The sequence below is a fragment of the Balaenoptera ricei genome, chromosome 13, assembly GCF_028023285.1.
Source record: "Balaenoptera ricei isolate mBalRic1 chromosome 13, mBalRic1.hap2, whole genome shotgun sequence".
NCBI lineage: Eukaryota > Metazoa > Chordata > Mammalia > Artiodactyla > Balaenopteridae > Balaenoptera > Balaenoptera ricei.
This window is the reverse complement of record NC_082651.1, coordinates 7112995-7135514: the sequence shown is the minus strand read 5'-3', so window position 1 is coordinate 7135514 and position 22520 is coordinate 7112995. Positions and strand designations below refer to the sequence as shown.

Sequence of the window (22520 nt, the reverse complement as noted above, 5' to 3'; positions counted from 1 at the left end):
GGGGGCTACCTGCGGTGTAGTGTACTATCCGCCATGAACATGGTGGGGTAGAGGAATCTCCAGGTTATCCATTCGCTGGCACAGTACAGACCTCAGACGCTGAAATAAGATATAAACACAGACCAAGTCAATACAAAAATTTCTTATTAAAAAAACTTGGAGGCCAACATTGAAAGCGTGGTTTGTACACATTTTTTGGAAGGACACAAAGTGAATACAACAAATATATTAAAACGGTTTCAATTACCAGCATTGAAACGAAATTAGTGCAAAAAAGCCAAATACAATTGCACAGATAGTGGCTCTTAAATCTTGAAAGTGAACTTGATTCTCAATCCCTCCCATGGGAAGGGAAGGGTGAGTGCTTGGGCTTTTCTCCTCTCTGGGTTAGTATCATACATTTGACTTTCTTATATTCCATCTGAGAACAAAATGCTAGCATCACAGCAGAAGTGCCCTTTACAGCAAATCTGGTAACAGTGAAGTTGCAAGTCATAGCATCAAGGGAACTGATGTGAGACACTCTAGCACTGACAGTGTCCAACTGAATTCTCTTAAAGCATAAATAGAAACGCTGGAGGGTTGCATCAGTTCCCCCGGCCACAGCTGTGGCTGTCAGGTTGCTTATCCAGATGCCCAGCTTGTAAAGTGTACTCACAATGAACTAGACAAACCTAGATTTATGGGCTGACAGCCCACAAACCTGGACCGTGCTTTGGTATGGAGACTGGTCTCAGCCAACCGCTGTCCTGCTACGGGCTACTCAGCTTGAGTTCAGGCTGCGATTGGCGGCTCATTTCACAAGTTTTGAGGCTGTACTGATTGATCTTGGCATTTTCAAGTTTGGGTTTAATGTCCAGTGGCTTTTCAAAAAAGTTGACTAGTGACTGTTCAGTCAGAAGTGAAGCTAAAATATGTTCAAGGGAGACGGTCCAGTCCCCTTGTGCCTCTTCAGGAAATACCTGGGACTCTCGGGGACTCTTCCCATTGTGGGTGTCGGCAAAAACCGAGTCCTGCTCGGGAGAAGGAGCTGCAGCCTGCGGCTCCTCCCCACCTTCCTGGGAGCAGCTTCCGGAGCTGCTGCCTCGCTGCCCCACTTCCCCGATCTGCAGCAGCAAAGTGGTTACTGTGGCGATGGCTTGACACAAATCATTTTCTTCTGGATCTTCATGGAACATACTATACAGTGTTTTACAGAACTGGATAAATTCTCTCTGGAATTGAGAAAAAAGAAGTCTGCATGTGGCAGCATAACAAGAATAGAAGCATATCGTGGGCTTTTTTCAAACTTAATACCTAGTTCTTTGAAAAAAACCACATAGTACTTTTTGAAGCAGAAAATAAGAGGTATTCTCTGCCCTTCCACTCTGAAGACACACCATTAATAGTCCAGGGGGTTTCAGCACACATGTAAGACGTGTGCTGTCTATACAGAAGTGTTAGACCCTTTAACCCAGCAAGACTACTAATGTATTCAAAGGCTGTGCACAGAGATTTGTTTATAAGGATGTTTAGGCTAGGGCTTATTACAGCAAAAGGTGGGAAACAGCCTAAATGTTAAGATTGAATGAGATTATGAGCTGGTAATCTGGTGGGAATGCCAAGCAGCCTTTAAATGAAGTGGAACAGTGATGCCTGACGTTGTGTCAAGCTACACTCATACTCGTGCCCAAACTGAGAGTCTTTACGTCGTGTGATAGAGGTGCCTCAGGTGGAGCTTAGCTGCACAATTACCCCAGGAATAGGAGAAAGGTTGAGCTGCTAATTTAGTATTTAGTGACTTGGGAGAAACATCCACGATTGTTAGCTGAGGTATGACGGACAAACAACACTGAGATTTAACTGACTTTATATCCAAAGAGTAGAATATTTGAAAGCAACTCAACAGAGTTGAGCAACACTTTTGTTTTGTGAAAACAAAACAAAAAAAACCTGCTAAAGGGATTTAAGTCCTATAATAAAGGGACATTTTCAACTTGAAGCCTTATCAGGACAGTATAATATGTAGTCAGTGATTTTCAAGAAACTGGAAAGAGTACACTATTACATGAAGAATGCTGTATACACGATCCCCCAAATAGCTTCCATCGCTCTAGGGAATAAATCTGCATCACAGCCTGGGTAAATGAATTTGATATAAAAACTTCAGGGACTTTCCTGGTGGTCCAGTGCAGGAGGTCCTTGAAGAGACTCCACGCTCCCAATGCAGGGGGCCCAGGTTCGATCCCTGATCAGGGAACTAGATCCCACGTGCCACAACGAAGATCCCGCGTGGAGCCAAATTTTTTTTTTTTAAACTCTTCAAAGAATGAAATGTGTAGCAGCCTTCTGAAGAGCTCTGAATATTTGGACAGCTGAATGGATCACAATTTAAATATTTCCCATTTAAACATCACAATGTTCAGCTCCCAGAAGTTATAAGATCTTTGATTATAGCTTTGGAGGTAATGGGGGAGGGGGGTGCAGCTGAATTTAAAAGCCTACCTCTGAACCAGTCACTTGGCAAAATGGTGAATTCTCTGCACAGAATACAGTCCATACCTGGCTCATTTTGGGCAACTCCTTCTCAGTTTTGTCTTTCTCTTTGGCTAAATCTTTAATCATCTGCTTCAGCTGTTTCTGATAATCAACTGTATCACCTTGAGACAAAGGAAACACAATATATACTTTAAGTAAATTCCATGAAAGCAAATGGAAAATAGGTAGAAAGGAATGGTGAGGGGGATGAGGAATTCCACTAAGCAAATTCCGTATACAAACTGAAAAGCAGAGATCAGAAGTCTGTTTTACAAAAAGTGGCCACAAATAGATGATGGTAGCCGAGTGACCTCTTGCTACAAGAGGAGCCCTGAAAGATGAAGAGTAAAGTGGTCGTGGCGTTGAAGGCAGTTTGGAAGGTTTCTGGCCTCTGAAAGCAGTGGTCTCAGTGTTAACTCCCAGGCGGGAGGGAATAGATTAGTCTGCTTCTAAGAAGAGCCCTGAAATCCATTGCCGTTAATGATTGCAGTGGTGTGCCTGACGGAAGATAATGAAAAGAGGTATGTACCATTGGACTTGCCAAAAACCAGGGGTCTTGATGTCGACAACAGAGGATTCTTCAATGGTGACTGGCTGTCTCGGTCATTTTCAGTGAGCGCTTTTTAAAAAAAAAATAAAATTTTTAAAAAATTAAATTGAAGAAATTACTGTGTCTTAACCAAAACTGACAGAGTAATTTAGCTTTTAAGGTAAGAAAACTAAAGGTGAAGCTAGGAGCCCCCAGCCTGATGGCTGCAGGGTCTTCCCAGGGTCTATGAACCCTGTGTACTTCAAGAAAACATCACACACCAGTAATGCCTTTTCCCAGATACCTGTAGATGTAATGATATACAGATTCACAGGACATTGCTGATACTGACCTAGAAAAGTGTATGTGTGGTAAAATCCCATTTTGTCAAACTAAAATATAAGTATGTATAATACATGCACACATACGGAATTCTAGAAATAAATACACTTAGATTTCTGGATGGTGAATTAACAAGTAACTGCTTTAAACTGAGGGTATTTTTTTTTCAGTAATTAGTACATACTGCTATACTTAAATAACTTCTAACAAAAATTGAAAAAAGCTTAACTGAAAGCAGCATGTTACCATTATGAGTGTTCTTGAAATATACAAAAATACAATTACATCAGAACCCTCACACACTGCTGGTGGGAGTATAAAATGGCATAGCCATTTTGGAAAACAGTCTGGCAGATCCTCAAAAATTTAAATCATAAAGTTGCCATTTTTACCCAGAAATTCCACTCCTAGGTATATATCAAAGGGAAATGAAAACATACATCCACTCAGAACCTGTACACAAATGTTCACAGCAGTTCCAAAGAGCCAAAGAAGTGAAAACAAACCCAAATGTTCAACTGATGAATGAATAAATTGGGGGATGCCCACTGGAGTATCACTTCAGCTGTAATAAAAGGAGTAAGGGGCTTCCTTGGTGGCACAGTTGTTAAGAATCCACCTGCTAGGGGCTTCCCTGGTGGCGCAGTGGTTGGGAGTCTGCCTGCTAGTGCAGGGGACACGGGTTCGGGCCCTGGTCTGGGAGGATCCCACATGCTGCGGAGCGACTAGGCCCGTGAGCCACAACTACTGAGCCTGCGCGTCTGGAGCCTGTGCTCCGCAACAAGAGAGGCCACGACAGTGAGAGGCCCGCGCACTGCGATGAAGAGTGGCCCCCGCTTGCCACAACTAGAGAAAGCCCTTGCACAGAAATGAAGACCCAACACAGCCAAAAATAAATAAATAAATAAATTAAAAAGAATCCACCTGCTAATGCAGGGGACACGGGTTCGAGCCCTGGTCCGGGAAGATCCCACATGCCGCAGAGCAACTAAGCCCGTGCGCCACAACTACTGAGCCTGCGCTCTAGAGCCTGTGAGCCACAACTACTGAAGCCCACGCACCTATATATAGCCTGTGCTCCGCAACAAGAGAAGCCACCGCAATGAGAAGCCGGCACACCGCAATGAAGAGCAGCCCCTGCTCGCCACAACCAGAGAAAGGCCACCCGCAGCAACAAAGACCCAATACGGCAAAAAATAAAATTTTAAAAAATAAATAAAAGGAGTAAGCACCGACATGACACACCACGGGCGAGCCCTGAAGACATACTAAGAGAAAGCAGTGAGACACAAAAGGGCACATACGGCATGACTTCATACGGTATGAAAAGTCCAGAATAGGCATATCTACAGACAGAAAGCAGGGGCGGGAAATGTGTGGATTGGGGACAACAGCTAAAGGGCACAGGCTTGCTTTTTGGTGTGGTGAAAATGTTCTAAAATTGTGATGGTGGTTGCATAACTGGATATACTAAAAACCATTAGACTACATTTTGAGTGAAATGTATGGTATGTGAATTATAGATCAGTAAAGCTGTTACCAAAATCATAAAAGGGATTGCAGATGAAGGATCCTCATTTTTAAAAGGTTGAAATTTAGCCATTCACTGAGAATAAATCAAAGGCAAAATTCTGTTGTGATCCAACAAATATCCACAAGATGGCACCAAAGCCTTGATTAATCTACCCTCCTTCCTACTTGGGAAGTAGGTTCCTGGGGTTTGGAAGGTGGAAGGCTTTTGGGGGTTGGTTGTTTTTTCTGTTGGTCCTTTTTTTTTTTTTTTATAACAAAGTTATTGAGTCGTTTTTTTCCAACTTTACCCAAAACAAATTCTATGCAGTGGCACATGTGAGAATCCAAACTGAATAGGAGGAAAATTACAAACCGTGGATGGTACTTGGGGCAGTCACGATAGAAATGGCTTCCCAAGTAATAGCCGCTGGGATGTCTAGCGGATACTGGGTCCCTATCCTCAAAGAGCTCAGTGTATCAAACAAAAACGTGTACACAAGTCACTCTAAGAAGATGCTCTAACAGAAGAACCAATACACACAAATATCATGGGCGCACAGAGAGGAACGATTAATTCAAGGGATGGGTGAGTGTCCAGAAAGGAGGCAGGTCAAGTGTCAACAGTGACAAGGAGCCAGAAAGGCGAGCTAAGCTCTCTCCAGTCCCTGCACACAGAAAGCACCAGCATCTGGACTGGACACGGGACAGTGGAGGAGTCTTGGCGCTCACTGGAAAACACTCATGCTGCTATCTATTCCTATCAGAAATGTAAGATACAGTAACCACTGAGTTTATACCACCTTTAAATGTACTTTCAACCTTTTAAAATGAGATATTTGAGCTTTTATAAATGTAACATTTTTACATTCCAATATATGTGTAATTCATAATTCAAGACTATAAATGGATTAAGAGACAGTTCTATTAAAGCTTTCACCGTGTCTCACTTCAAATTCTGCACATGTTAAAACCGGATGAAGGATTTGTATTTGGTTATCTGAAGCTCCCGATCTCACATGTCTGTGCACGTCTGGGTAAGTACATCGCTTCAACAGACACGAGCAGGACACCCTCCTTGCGGCTTCACGCACTTTCATTAGTTGGTGCCCACACTCATTCCCTGTGACGCTGTCATCATCACTGCTACCTCGGCACTTTCTAAATGGGATGCTTGTGGAGGGAAAAAGCCAGTTCCACTGAAAGCTGCTTCTCTCTGGCAGAAGAGTACATAGACTGCTTTCAACACAAGTTGGCCTTCAGACACAGTTGACACCACAGGCATCAAAATAATACCATTTGCCAACATATTTCCTTCTGGGAAAAGCCATACACTGCCCCCCTTCTGCCCCTCCATGTTGGCTAGAAACAGCAATCAATTTCTAAGGGAACAGACTTGCATTTGGATTAATTAGGAATTCCAGTATAACCAAGTCATTGATAGGAAAATCAACCAAGTATCCAACTTGTGTCTCAGATATCTACTATAAGAAAATCACCTGAGCTGCAATAAGTCCTGGATGCTGGGACCATAAATCCCATTTTAGTGGCTTCTTGACAATTTGGACGATACTAGGGATCCTAAGCACCTAGCTTTTCTCTTTTAAAAAGCTCAGTGCAATCTTTTAATTTCACAAAATGTTTCTCAGGAGGTTTATATTCTACACTTTTCATATTTTGCAAAACCCGCAAGTGACATTTTCAACTCAGGATCCCAATACAAAGAACAGACTTTCATCTAGCCTAAGCTGTCTTTCACCAAATCGAATGTGCCTGGTATCATTTCTGATGTAGCTGACATCAGAACTGCCTAAGTTATTAGATGCAAACTATCATTTTTGGATCCTGTGATAAGTTGACCTTTGCTCGAATTTTATTAGATTCAGCATTTTAAGAACGTCACTTAAACGTGGATCCGGACCAGCAGGGACACCTTTTGGGGAGCTGCTCTGCAAGCCCAACAACGTATTTCCCGAATCGCAGAGTTCCCGGGAGGAGCAGAGCCGTGCCATCAGCTCCGCTCAGCGTGCTGTCTTTACAGGAGGCCTCCGGTGCCTCGTTCGTTTGTGTTCATTTACCAACTCTGGTATGTCATTCTTGGTAGCTTGTTTTGATGCTTCTTCCTAATGAATCTAATGTTCTTCCAGGAAGTGGCCTTCTGGATGTCCAATCAGTGTAATTAGCTGAGTGAAATGACCCATACTTACAGATTTAGCAATTTGCAGTGAAAACTCCCGATTCAGTAATCTTCTAGAATACTGTTCATCCCTCCGTCACCTAATTTGGTATCAGATCATCTGGAATATTTCTCTTCTATTTGCTAAACAGTGCTGTAGTCACCATGGAGCCAATAAACTGAGCTCTTCAAAAACTGTGAGGCCTTGGGCTTAGGGCTTCTTTGCTTCCCGAGATGCATCAGATACCTTTGCAAGTGATCTGACAAAGCCCTCTGCCTCCTGTTTGACCCTCGCAGAGTTCCGACGCGCTCTGCACAAGGCGGGTGTTTGAGGCCAGAGGCTGATGTGCTTTGTTTGGTTTTCCACCTCCCATCAGGCAAGTAAGACATCACTCTTCGGCGGGCGCACAAATTCAAACCTGTAATCCTCTGCATACTTCCTCATTAGTGAGTTACGCTTTTTTTCCCACTAGTGTTTGTTCCACCTTTAATCAAAATGTTACTCTTGAGGGTGGAAAGTAAATATTTGTTAAAATTAAATCTATTTAAATGAAAAGTGCCTAAATGTATTGTGGATCTTCATGGCCCTGTCAAATTGATGCATTTAAACAGAGGTTTTAGGTTGTCTGCATTCTTAAGACTTTTTTTTTTAACTGCATCAAAAATTCAAATATTAAATATAGGTAAGCAAGGGAATGTAAATTGGTATAGTCACTATGGAGGTTCCTTAACCTAAAACTAGAGTTACCATATGATCCAGCAATCCTACCCTTGGCATATATGTCTGGAAAAGACAAAAATTATAATTCGAAAAGATACATGCAACCCCAGTGTTCACTGCAGCACTATTCACAATAGCCAAGAAGACATGGAAGCAACCTAAATGCCCATCAACAGATGAACGGATAAAGAAGATGTGTGTATGTGTGTGTGTGTGTGTACACACACACACACACTGGAACATTAGCCATAAAGAAGAATGAAATACCATTTGCAGCAACATGGACGGACCTAGAGATTATCATACTAAGTGAAGTAAGTCAGAGAAAGACAAATAAGATATCACTTATATGTGGAATCTCAAAAAATACAAATGAACTTATTTATAAAACAGAAACAGACTCACAGACATAGAAAACAAACTTACAGTTCCAAAAGGGAAAGGAGGGGGAGGGATGAATTGAGATTTTGGGATTAACAGATACACACCACTACAGTATATATAAAGTAGATAAACAACGATTTACTGTAGAGCACAGGGAACTATATTCAATATCTTGTAATAACCTATAACGGAAAAGAATCTGAAAAACTGTGTGTGTGTGTGTGTGTATACAAATTAAGTGAAAAACAAAACTCAATAAAAGGCAAGGAACTTTAGATGCTCAACCGTCTGTACTAAAGTAACGAGTCCATGAGAAAGCAGCGGAGGAGCTGTGTGTGGCTGCCGGAGGGTGTTCCCATAAGCATCCCGTGCACAACAGATGCCAACTCCGTAACGGCTGAGCTCAGGAAGTGTACTCAGGAAGCCCACAAGTAACGTCCACACGCATTTTCAACTTCTGTATAGATGTGAGTCTTAAAAGCCACCAGGATCTCGAGGACCTGGACACCTCACAGCTCACCACCTCCCCAGGGCCCCATGTTAGAAAGTTCTATCAGAGAAACCATCCACCACCAGAACCATGGCACTGGGGCCCAGAGACCCTCTGGGATTCCTAATCTACCTCTGTCAGTTTCAGAGATCCAAGGAATACCTTAAGGGAAATGCCAAGCCTAATCTCACAGGTTTCAAAACTGCTTTCTTTGTGTCTGGTTACCACTGCTTAAATTTGGAGGAAGGACGGTCTTACACGCTGGACAAATGACACGTTCCTTCAAAACCTGTAGCTGGGGCTGCCGAGGAGCCAGAAACCGTGTCACGTCAGCACAAAACCAGGTCACAGAGCTTGAACCTACTCAGATGGGGGGGCAGGGGGCAATCCAAGATGGCAGCATAGGAAGTTCCTGGACCCACCTCCTCCTATGGACTCACCAAAACTACAGCCACATCTAGAACGATCACTGCTAAAAAAGGACAGCACTAGCTGAGCCGCTCCTCCACAACAAGAGGTAAAAGGGCCACACGGAGATGGGTGGGAGAGGCAGACACAGAGCCTCACCAAAACCCCCACCCCCGGCCAGGCGACCCTCAGCAGGGAGGAGTCTCAAAGGCCCAGAGCTATTCCCCGAGGAGCGAGAGGTTTGAGCCTCGCATCAGGCACCCCAGCCCCTGGGGCCAGCACCAGAGAAACGAGGCCCCCAAACTGTCTGGCTTTGGAAACCAAGGGGGGTTTATGTCCCAGGGACCTGGGGAGTCTAGGGATCTGAGATACTCCTAGTGAGGGTCTCACTGGTCCTAGGACCCAGCGCAGAGGCAGCAGTTAAAGAAGTGCCTGGACTGCACGTGAAGGAGACCCATTTGCTAATCTTAAAGCTTCTGCTGGAGGGGCAGAGACAGGTGGAACTTTCTTCGGGAATGAAGCACCATTTTTCCCTTTGTTCACTCTACCTATACCTTGCTAGTGGAGGTGGGCGCACATCTCACTGAAGTCACAGGAGTGCCCCGCCCCAGGGCTCTTCACCTGCATCACTAAAGCTGCAGGTGTGCCCCATACTCAACCCTCTCTCCTGCAGCCTCGCAAAAGCCAGCAGATGAACGTGGTCTATCCCTTAATCCCCTGGCCCCGGTGGCCAGGTAGGGCATGAGTTCCGGGGCCCCACAGGACTGTAACAGTCGGAAAGACAGTTCTGGGCAGGTACCAGCCCCAGGGCACTGCACAGGCAACAGACTGAAACACACCCCCAGCCCACCTGCAAAACAGGGCCCATTTACTTGTCCTAGAGCTTCAACCTGAGGGACGGGCTTAGATTTGCCACACACCTAGAGGCTACAGAGGCGCACTCAGAATGTGGGCAGGGAGGCATAACCCTTGCACCCTCTCTTAGCCTCACCACAGCTCACTGGTACCTCCCGAGGGGCTTATACACTCATCTGAAGTCATGATTTTTGTAACTGTTGCCTGGGGAGCACCTCCAGATCTCCTGGTCTGGAGGTCAGCACGGTTTACAATTACAGTCCCATGGGACTCTCCCACAGCCCAGAGATTTCCAAATACAATGAACCCAAAGAGACACACACCAAGACACACCATAACTAAAATGATAAAAGTTACAGATAAAGAGAGAATCTTAAAAGAAGCAAGAAAAAAACAACTTGTTATGCACAATGGAACCCCCATAAGACTATGAGCTGATTTTTCAGCAGAAACTGCAGGCCAGAAGGGAGCGGCACAATATATTCAAAGTGCTAAAAGGAAAAAAATTCCAACCAAGAATACTCTACCCAGCAAGGTTATTATTCAGAATTGAAGGAGATTGGGCTTCCCTGATGGCACAGTGGTTGAGAATCCACCTGCCAATGGAGGGGACATGGGTTTGAGCCCTGGTCTGGGAAGATCCCACATGCCGCGGAGCAACTAAGTCCATGCGCCACAACTACTGAGCCTGTGCTGTAGAGCCCGCGAGCCGCAACTACTGAGCCTGCGTGCTGCAACTACTGAAGCCCGCACACCTAGAGCCTGTGCTCCGCAACAAGAGAAGCCACCACAATGAGAAGCCCGTGCACCACAATGAAGAAAAGCCCCCGCTCACCACAACTAGAGAAAGCCCACGCGCAGCAACGAAGACCCAACGCAGCCAAAATTAAATAAAATGAATAAATTTATTAAAAAAAAAAAAGAATTGAAGGAGAGGGGGCTTCCCTGGTGGTGCAGTGGTTAAGAATCCACCTGCCAATGCAGGGGACATGGGTTCGAGCCCTGGTCTGGGAAGATCCCACATGCCATGGAGCAACTAAGCCTGTGTGTTGCAACTACTACGCCTGCACTCTAGAGCCCACAAGCCACAACTACTGAAGCCTGCGTGCCTAGAGCCCATGCTCCACGACATGCTAAGCCACCACAATGAGAAGCCCGCGCACCGCAACGAAGAGTAGCCCCCACTCGCCGCAAGTAGAGAAAGCCCACGTGCAGCAACGAAGACCCAATGCAGCCAAAAAATAAAATAAATTAAAAATAAATACAAAGGAAAGAAAATTTGAATAGTCCTATGTCAACTAAAATGAATTTAAGAAAAAAAGAACTGAAGGAGAGATAAAGAGTTTTCAAACAAGCAAAAGGTAAAGGCATTTATCACCACTGAACCAGCCTTACAAGAATGTTAAATGGACTTCTTTAAGAGAAAAAGAAAAACCCCTAACTAGCAACAAGAAAACATATGAAAGTCAAAATCTCACTGATAAAGGCAATATAAAGGTAGTATAAAGGTTAAAAGACAAAAGCATTGGGTTGGCCAAAAAGTTCGTTTGGATTTTTCTGCAACATCTTTCAGAAAAACCTGAACGAACTTTTTGGCCAACCCAATAGTACAATTAACTAAACCATAATTGGTTAAGGGATATACAAAATAGAAATATGTAAAATATCACATCAAAAAAAAATGGAGGACGAGGGAATAAAAATACAGAGTTTTTAGAATACACTTAAACTTAAGTTGCTATCAACTTAAAATAGACTGTTATATATATAGGCTGTCATATAGTGAACCTTGTGATAACCACATAGCAAAAACCTACACAAAAGATAATGAGAAAGGAATCTAAATGTAACACTGAAGAATGTCATCAAACCACAAGGGAAGCAAAAAAGAGAAAAAGAACAGAGAGGAGCTACAAAATACAATTAACAAAATGGCAGTAAGTGTATACCTCTCAATAATTACTTTAAGTGTAAATAGACTAAATTCTCCAATCAAAAGACAGAGTGGCAGAATAGATGAAAAACCAAGACTCATCTATATGCTGCCTACAAGAGACTCACTTCAGATGGAAGGACACAAACTGAAAGTGAAGGCATGGAAAAGACAGTCCCTGCAAAAGAAAACAAAAAGAAATCTGGGGTGGCTATACTTTTATTGGGCAAAATAGACTTTAAAACAAAAACTGTAATAAAAGACAAAGAAGAGCATTACATAATGTTAAAAGGATCAATCCAACAAGAAGATATAACATTTGTAAATATTTATACACCCAAGAGAGGCACACCTAAATAAATAAAGCAAGTATTAACTGACCTAAAGGGAGAAATTGACAGCAATACAGTACTAGTAGGGGACTTTAAGACCCCACTTAAATTAACGGATAGAACATCCAGACAGAAAATCAATAATGAAGCATCAGCCTTAAACCACATATATATACAAAACATTTCATCCAAAAGTAGCAGAATACATATTCTCAAGTGCACAAGGAACATTCTCCAAGATAAATCACGTTAGGCCACAAAACAAGTCTCAATAAATTTAAGAAGACTGAAATCATATCAAGCATCTTTTCCAAACACAATGGTATGAAACTATAAATCAATTACTAGAAAACTGGAAAAATCACAAATTATGTGAAGATTAAACAACATGCTACTGAACAACCAATGGGTCAACAAAGAAATCAAAGAGAAAATCAAAAAATACCTTAAGACAAATGAAAATAGAAATTCCAAACTCTATAGGATGCATCAAAAGCAGTTCTAAGAGGGAAATTAATAACGATAAATGAAATAGAGACTAAAAAGACAATAGAAAAGGTCAATGAAACTAAGAACTGGTTCTTTGAAAAGATAAACAAAATGGACAAACCTTTAGCTAGTCTCACCAAGGAAAAGAGAGCTCAAATAAAGTCAGAAATGAGAGAAGTTACAATGTACAACAGACAAAAGATCATAGGAAACTCATATGAACAATTATACACCAACAAAACGAACAACATAGAGGAAAAAGAGAAATACCTAGAAACACACAGTCTTCCAAGGCTAAATCATGAAGAAACAGAAAATCTCAATAGACCAATTACTAGTAAGGATATTGACTCAGTAATTAAAAACATCCCAACAAACAAAACCCCAGGACCAGATGGCTTCACTAGTGAATCCTACCAAACAGTCAAAGATTTAATACCTAAACTTCTCAGACTCAAAAAACAGAAGAGGAGGGAATGCTTCCAAACTCATTTTACAAGGCCCAAATTACCCTCATACCAAAACCAAACAAGGATACAATAAAACAAAGAAAATTATAGGTCCATATCACTGATAAAAGTAGATGCTAATACTTTGAGGGTTTTTAAAAATTTAATTCAACAATACATTAAAAGGAGTATACACCATGACCAAGTGGGATTTATTACAGGGATGTAAGGATGGTTCAACATCCACAAATCAACATGATGCACCACATTAACAAAATGAAGGATAAAAAACAAACAACTGTCTCAATAGATGCAGAAAAAGCATTTGACAAAATTCAACATCCACTTATGATTAAAAACTCTCATCAAAGTGGTTATTTAGGGACCGTACCTCAACGTAATAAAGGCCATATGACAAACTCACAGCTAACATTATACTCAATGGTGACAAGCTAAAAGCTTTTCCTCTAAGACCAGGAACAAGACAAGGATGCCTACTCTTGCCAGTTTTATTCAACACAGTATTGGAAGTGTTAGCCCGAACAATTAGGCAAGAAAAAGAAATAAAAGAGAAGGAAGAAGTAAAACTGTCAGATACCATATGTAGCAAACCTTAAAGGCTCCACCAAAAACTCTTGGAATAAATGAATTCAGTAAAGTTGCACACACACATACATACACACAATGGAATACTACTCAGCCATAAAAAAGAAGGAAATCTTGTCATTTGCAACAATATAGATGGACCTTGAGGGCATTATGCTTAGCAAAATAAGTCAGAGAATAACAAATACTGTATGATTTCAGTCATATATGCAATCTAAAAAATGAAACAAATGAACAAATAAAACAACACCCATTGACTGTTGGTTACCAGAGGGGAAAGGGGTTGGAGGGTGGGCAAAATGGGTGAAGGGGGTCAATTTTATGGGAACAAATGGTAACTAGATTCACTGTGGTGATCACTTTGTAGTGTATACAAAGATTGAACTATCATGTTTTATACCTGAAACTAGTATAATGTTATATACCAATTTTACCTCAATTTTTCAAAAAACGGCAAGCTAAAATAACCATCTGTTAAGGCAACCAGGGTTTGTCTTCCCCCACATTCCACAGGCCCGTGGTTCTCCAAGTGTGGTCCTCAGACCTAGCGGATTAGAAACTGGGGTGGGCCAGGTATCCTGTATTATTACAAGCCGTCCAGATGATTCTGATGCACACTCGAGTTTGGGAACCCCTGCCATAGGCCATACAATATGGTACTCAAAATCTGTCATCAGCCACCCCAAACTAGAAACATCTGTTGCCTCAAGTCTAAATAAATTTAAAAAGAGAAGAACCTCAAGGTCATGCACAAAGCTGATTTACGTCAAGGCAGAACAGAGCCTAACTTTTCTACTTGGAATTTCTTACCTGGAGGGATATGAAGCCTATATAACAGTTTAATTTTCTCATTCATTTCTCCATTATACATAATGTCTGCAAAATTAAAAAAGAGAGAGAGAGACTGAGTACATGCATATGGTTAAAGTACATGTGTCAGGACACAAAGTCACTGTAGAGAGAACGTAGTAAGGTCAGTGTCTGTTGACCTGGCACTTCATGTACCGCTACCCAGACAGCATGTGTCTGAAAGGAAAATGTGAAGGGTGGTGACTGCTGACTGCTGAGCAGCAAGAGAACCTCAGGAGTTCGGTCTGGCCTCCTACCTTCTGAGAGATTTTCACTTTAGCTGCAAGAGTGAGGAATGTGCAGGGGGAGGGATAAATCAGGAGGCTAGGATTAACATACACACACTACTATGCATAAAATAGACAACCAACAAGGACCTACTGTATAGCACAGGGAACTATACTCAGTAGTGTGTAATAACCTATAAGGGAAAAGAATCTGAAAAAGAATATATATATACACACACACACACACACACACACACATATATGTATGTAGAACTGAATCTCTGTGCTGTACACCTGAAACTTACACGATATTATAAATCAACTATACTTCAATTTTAAATTTATTTTTTTTAAAAAATGTGTCTCAGGACACATTCCTAACCAGACACCACCACACCCTGGGTGCCCAGGAGAACAAGGTCAACAACCATGTGTGTTGAGAGCCTGGGCTCCCCTCCCCACCACCCCTTAGGAAACATAAAGTGGTCATGAGAGGAGCCTGCAGAGGGACTTTTAAAATCCCCAAATCACGTCAGGCGAGTCCCAAACCCATTTCACTGAGTGGATGTGCCTGCTTGACAATCTACTTGTCTCGTGTTCACAGACTCACATCCCAAATGAACTCACTGCAGGAAAGACCCACGGAGTCATACCGAGACAGCTCACGAATGCTTTGAATTCGATCAGATGGTCCATGTTTTCATCCAGGAGCCTGAAAGTCCTTTCAGCGAGGATTTCTGTGTGGGCCCCGCAGGTCCACGGCGACACGAGCTGAAACAGGCGCGCAAACTGGCGGGCGTCTATGCGGTACTGCTCCGCGTAGGGCCTGCTGGGGTCATGGCGCAGGGCCACAGGCCTGGGCTGCTCCCAGTAGCAGTTCATCATGTGTTCTCTCTAACGGGGGAGCGAGAGGGGTCTGTGAGGGGCGGCGGCCCCCGTGGGAGGCCGCACACGTAAAGGCCAAAGCCCACACAGCCTTCTCTCCCGACTTGCTCTGCCTCGTAAAATTACTAAGTACTGAATAAGCAACATTATAAAACAAACAAAAGAAGAAATTAACTGACAATCTCACCACTCCAACCAGACATGTAGTTACAGGTAACCCTGTAGTAACAAGCAAAAACTTTTTCTTTTTTATGAAGGTTTCTTTTTTCATTGTGGCAAAATATACCTAACAAAATTTACTATTTTAACAAATTTTAAATGTACAGTTCAGCTGCCATAGTTTTGTTTTTTTTTTAATTTTGGCCACACTGCACAGCTTATGGGATCTTAGCTCCCTGACCAGGGTTTGAACCTGGACCCACAGCAGTGAGAATGCAGAGTCCTAACCACTGGACTGCCAGGGAACTCCCCTGCCATAGTTTTAATTACTGAAGTCATACAATTTTTATTCTGATATTTTGTCTTAAATCATATTATTTGAAAGTCAGAAAGTACTAGACAAATCTATAGGATACAGAAGAAACTATTTACCCTGGTAACCTGTGAGGATGGAAAACGGGGGCAGGGACCCAGATGGAGAAGCAAGCCTTTTTACCGTGTGCTTTTTTATGTGTTCTGAATTTTGAACCACATGAATATATTAACAATTCAACAAATTAAAAGTAAAAAAAGCAAAGGCAATTTGAAGTCTTGGGAATAGACTGAAAACTAAAGCAATCAAAACTGGCCCTGTCGCCTAGGACCAGGTTAGCCTCTTTAGAATGTTTCTTTTACACCTGTACTAACTCACCTCTTGGGACATCTCAACTCACTTGAAATAGTTCCCAATGACTGCAGGGTTCTTCACGATTTCAATGCCCTCTGCCCATAAGGATGGCACAGAAACAAGTACAGATGCTATAATATCCAAGTGCCTGTCCTTGGATGGAAACCAAAATGCCATTTATAATTTTACTGCATATTATTTGGAGCCGTGTTCCTTAAATAGCCTTTGCAGAATCATGAAAAGTACCATAAGAACGTTCAAGTGTGAAACAAAGGTCTGATAAATTCCCATTCCTCAAACCCAAGACACACTGTGAATTTGCGTGTATATTTGCCATTCTGTGATGCTAGAGGCCCTCAGAATCCTACCCAGAAGAAAACAGTTATAAAGGCCAAGGACTAGTACAACCAGTTTACACAGAATCCTACAGAAAAACAAGTCAGTATAAAAACAGGCAAAGGATATGAAGAGGTGATACAAGAAAGTATATGATTAGCCAATAAACTTATGAAAGGGTACTCAACCTCACTAATAAGTAAACAAATGTAAGTTAAAATGAAATGCAATTTTCTACACAACTAGTAAAATTTTAAAAGATCCATAATGTTAAATGCTGGGTGAGTGTGGAACATAGGAAATGAGCACTCTTAGACATCATCAGTAGAACTGAAATTTGAAAAATCTAAAACACTTTGGCAAAAATTTGGTTTGTGCATCCCTAAGGAACCCATCCTACAGAAACGGCAGCCCAGGTGTCCCGAGAAAGGCACAAGGATGCTTGGTACAGCACTGTTTATAAAGCAGAAAAAATTGGCAACGAGATAAATGTCCCTCAGCAGGTGAATGGTTAATAAAGTATGGTTAAGCCCTACAATCAAATTCTGCAGCCATTAAAAAAGAATGAGAAAAGATCTGTAGATACTGAATCTACAAAAATGTCCATGATAAAGATTGCAGGCCACTGCGTGTAGCACAATCTCACTTTTATGTGGAAAAAAAAGAGTAAGAGTACGTTGCCTTTGTGTGTGTCTGCAGAGAGATATAGTATAAGGAGAAAGAAATCAGGAAAGATATTCACCATACTGTTAACAGTAATTACTGTACAAGGTGGGATTGTAGGTGCTGACAGGATAAGACCCTTTAAATTTTGCTTAAAATGGTTATTTTTCTTCTTTTAATGGTGAGAGTAGGTATAATCTTGTATATTTTTGTTTTGTGTTTTTAAATTAAATTTTGAAAATAAAAGTCTTAACCAGAACATGGAAGCAAGCAAAATAATATTAAAGAAACCAAACACTGTCTAGGGCCTGATAATCCAGCAACAGTGAATAAATTTAGCTGATCATTAACGAGAGCAGGTTTATGGAATACATAAGGCACTGTTTCAGGTCCTGAGTATTTCCAAAAGTAGCCTATGACATCAAGTGTGTATTATATTGTTCCCATCTTACTTGAAGAGAGAAGACTAATGAAGCTGTTTTCAATTTCAGAGGATAAGGGACAGACATCGCAAATCTGAATTTACGTAATTTAAAACATTGCTTTATAACCTGGATGGACGTCGAGGGCATTACGGTAAGTGAAATAAGTCAGAGAAAGACAAATACTATATGATCTCATATGTGGAATCTAAAAACAACAACAACAACAACAACAACATGGGCTTCCCTGGTGGCACAGTGGTTAAGAATCTGCCTGCCAATGCAGGGGACTCGGGTTCGAGCCCTGGTCCGGGAAGATCCCACATGCTGCAGAGTACCTAAGCCCGTGCGCCACAGCTACTGAGCCTGCGCTCTAGAGCCCATGTGCCACAACTACTGAGCCTGCATGCCACAACTACTGAAGCCCACGCACCTAGAGCCCGTGCTCCACAACAGGAGAAGCCACCGCAATGAGAAGCCTGCGCACCGCAACGAAGAGTAGCTCCCATTTGCTGCAACTAGAGAAAGCCCGCGTGCAGCAACAAAGACCCAATGCAGCCAAAAATAAAATAAATTAAAACAAACAAACAAACCCAAAGTCATAGAAAAGGATCAGATTCGTGGTTACCAGAGTCTGGGGCTGGAAGTGGGGGCGGGTTATAGAACGGGATGAAGGGTGTCAAAAGGTACAAATCTAGGGCTTCCCTGGTGGCACAGTGGTTGAGAGTCTGCCTGCCAATGCAGGGGACACGGGTACGAGCCCTGGTCTGGGAAGATCCCACATGCCGCGGAGCAACTGGGCCCGTGAGCCACAATTACTGAGCCTGCGCGTCTGGAGCCTGTGCTCCGCAACAAGAGAGGCTGCGATAGTGAGAGGCCCGCGCACCGCGATGAAGAGGGGCTCCCGCTTGCCGCAACTAGAGAAAGCCCTCGCACAGAAACGAAGACCCAACACAGCCATAAATAAATTAATTAATTTTTTTTAAAAAAAGGTACAAATCTCCAGTTATAAGATAAATAAGTCCTGGGGATGTATGTACAACATGACAACTATAGTTATCACTGCTGTATGGTATATTTGAAAGTTGCTAGAAGAGTAGATCCTAAAAGTTCTCGTCACGAGAAAAACATCATTTTTGTTCTTTTTTTTTTTGTATCTATCAATATATGACACGATGGATGTTAACTTACTGCGGATCATTTCGCAATACATGTAAGTCATTATGCTGTACACCTTAAACTTAGTGCTGTAGGTCAATTATACCTCAATAAAACTGAAAGAAAAGAAAGAACTGCATTAAGGCATAAAAGAAAGATTGCTTTCCATTCAGAATAAAAATAGATTTCATTAAGTACACACTGTTCAGTTTTAATAGGAAAGAGTATGTAAAGAAGACAGAGCAGACTGTTTCCTGGTAACATAGAGAATGGTCACGGCTGTACGTTCCAGGCTTAGGGAAGGGTGCAGTGAAGTTAAGGGGTGGACTCCTTACTAAGACCCTATCACATATTTATACAACAACGTAAGGGCATCTCTATGTGGCCCTTTCCCTTGGGAGAACGAATTTCTGATTCAAAAGACAAGAGATGCGTGTAAAACCCAACTAGGGACCATTATACCTCACAGTACTTAAAGAAGCATTAAAATATAAGAGGTCAGACTATGAAAGCCAAGGAAATTCAGGGAAGGTCAGCAGCAAGGGGGGCAGAGGAGGACAGCCTGAGGGGGGTTCTGTGACGGTGAGGATGACTCTGGGCACATAGAGGAGGTCCCTCAGGTTGTATGACGGAATTAGACACCATGATGATGACGCTATTTTACAGGAATTTCTTTTGGAAGTGCATTTTGAAATTGGTCTTGTATTTACAGCTGAAGTTTATATTCATAGTTAGTTCTACACAAATGAAAGGCCTGCAGAGCTAAAAACAAATATGAAAATAAATTTCACCCACATTGTTCACAGAAAAGATAGAAATAGGACACAGGAAATAGCTGTCTGTCTTCTTTAAATACTCCTTGTATGAAAGGTTAATGATATAGTTAGTACTTAATGAAATTTATTTTTATGATGAATTTAAGGCAATCTCTTAAGTCATATAAATTCAGATGTGAGACGTGTCTTCTTCTCTCAAATTGAGAAGTCAGCCCTAAATAAATGAAAGACTTTTTATGCTGAACAACACATTTCTTTACCTGCTTTTGTGTTCCTAGTATTCCCTGTTTTCCCTCCTTGAAAGTCAGAGAGGTGGCGGTGTGGGACACTAAGTCACCTTTGGCTTCGTATTTTCTCTTCATGCAACAGAGGAAACTATAAAACTTGAAACCCGGTGATGTTTCCAGGAGACGTAGCCTGAGGACTCCTCATCACGCATCCTGCGGACCAGGCGTGAGGAGTGCCAGGAACCTGCTAAGCCAGCCACCCATGTCAGTGACCACAGGGAGATGTGACACGACAGCCACATGGAGGGTCAGACAACCTCTGCGGCTCTGCTCAGGAAACCTGAGTGCTGCTTAGGACTATTCTGAGCGTGCGGCAATTTGAGTGCAGCAGTGCTGGCGGCTCAAGAGTCACCACCAGGACAGCTCCGGTGGCCGACCCCTCAAGGCTGGCCTGCTTTCTGCGACTGTCCTCTCCCCCTTCACTGCCAGGCTGTCGGGAGTGGGTCCACTGTCTGCCTCTCTTCCCCGTTTTTATTGACTGTTTCGAGCAAGTAAAGTTCTAGGAAGGCACTTGAAAATGGTCTTTGCAGGGTGATTTAATTCAGCAAGGCTTCCACCTAAATATCCAAATAGTCGAAATACAGTTCAGTATGTTAAGTATTACCAACATGACAGGTTTTAAATGATTTAAAAATGAGTAAGACCATATGGCAACATGAAAAAGTGTTAATGACAGCATCAAGGGAAAACAGAACATAAACTAGCAGGCAGACCAGCCACAGAAACACAAGAATATGTACACACGTCATGTGGGTGAGGTTATGATTAAAAAGTATTTGAGGTGATACAGGGAATTATGTTCAATATCTTGTAAAAACCTATAATGAAAAAGAATATACATATGGGACTTCCCTGGTGGTCCAGTGGCTAAGACTCCACGCTCCCCATGCAGGGGCCCGGTTCGATCCCTGCTCAGGGAACTAGATCCCACGTGCATGCCGCAACTAAAGATCCCGCATGTGGCAACTAAAAAAAAAAAAGATCCCGCACACGGCAACAATAAAGATCCTGCGTGCCGCAAGTAAGACCAGCCACAGCCAAATAAATAAATAAATATTAAAAAAAAAAGAATATATATACGTATAACTGAATCACTGTGCTGTATACCAGAAACTAACACAACGTTGTGAATCAACTATACTTCAATTTTAAAAAATAATAATAGAAAAAAGTATACGAGGTGATAATTTCAATAAGGGTCACTGTTGCATCCACTATTTTTTTTTTGTATTTTTTAAAATAAATTTATTTATTTTTGGCTACATTGGGTCTTTGTTGCCGTGCGCGGGCTTTCTCTAGTCGTGGTGAGTGGGGGCTACTTCCCATTGTGGTGCGCAGGCTTCTCATTGCGGTGGCTTCTCTTGTTGCGGAGCACGGGCTCTAGGCGCACGGGCTTCAGTAGTTATGGCTCGCAGGCTCAGTATTTGTGGCTCATGGGCTCTAGAGTACAGGCTTAGTAGTTGTGGCGCACGGGCTTAGTTGCTCCACGGCATGTGGGATCTTCCCGGACCAGGGATCGAACCCGGGTCCCCTGCACTGGCAGGCGGATTCTTAACCACTCCACCACCAGGGAAGTCCCTGAATCCGCTACTGACTGGGGACTCGGCCTAGGGCAGTGAAGGACGTGTCACCAGCACTGAGGGCCTCTCAGCCGAGCGCACCAGCATCCGTGCTCGGGCCCAGCAGGAACGGCCAAGCCTGAGCTGGCCGTGGGGCCGCTCCAGCCTCGCTGCCACCCAACAGGCACATGCTGACCCCTCCAGCTTCTGCACCCTCCCGCAGGCAGGCGATGACATCAGCTGGGGCCTGGCTTGGGGCCTGTCACTCCCTCACCCTCCCAGATTTTCCTACCTTGAATAAATCGTAGAGTTCCTCTAGGTCTTCTGGAAGGACTGAGACTTCTGGGATAACGACTCGGAGCTTGAGGAAAGAACAAACCGTCACCGAGTGAACTCTCTGCCCGCCCCCGGGAGGATCAGAGGCCGAGAGGGCGCGTCCCGCTGGGGTGGACGCCAGGCGCCCAGCTCCTCCCGGGACAGAGTCTGTTCCCAGCACAGAGATCACTTTATGGCGACTCTCTCAGGGCTTTTCTGATTCACACATCCGTGACTCAGGACAAGCATTTAAGTCCTAATGGGAGTAAACACTAGCAAGGCTCGAGCTTGGGCAGGAAGTTCCCCCTGCATAACCATCAACACTGCAGGCCCTCGGTGCCAGGCATGTTCTATATCGTCCCTCATTTAAGCCCATACGGTGGGTAGTATTATCCTCATTTTACAATCGGGGAGACCGAGGCTCACAGGGGTTGGTTTGCTCACAATCTGTCTGACTCTCAAACTAAACCCACGCTG

The 22520-nt window shown here is 42.9% G+C and overlaps 1 protein-coding gene across 8 annotated transcripts in view; it reads right to left on the bottom strand.

Moving 5' to 3' along the window:
• Nucleotides 1-127: 127 nt before the first annotated feature.
• The window catches only part of TBC1D8 (TBC1 domain family member 8), a 173865-nt gene continuing 151472 nt past the window's right edge, over nt 128-22520 (bottom strand). For 3 of the 8 annotated variants that reach the window (XM_059943359.1, XM_059943358.1, XM_059943360.1), the window contains 6 exons: nt 22021-22089; nt 15470-15710; nt 14551-14616; nt 3047-3136; nt 2542-2639; nt 128-1214 (listed from right to left, as the gene is read on the bottom strand). In XM_059943359.1, the coding sequence (XP_059799342.1) occupies nt 753-1214; nt 2542-2639; nt 3047-3136; nt 14551-14616; nt 15470-15710; nt 22021-22089 (1026 nt within the window). In that variant the 3' untranslated portion in view covers nt 128-752. Of the gene's footprint in view, nt 1215-2541; nt 2640-3046; nt 3137-14550; nt 14617-15469; nt 15711-19146; nt 19223-20026; nt 20727-21365; nt 21777-22020; nt 22090-22520 lie in introns of those variants that run through there. The other 5 variants (XR_009506582.1, XR_009506583.1, XM_059943363.1 and 2 more) reach the window with 5 other exon arrangements.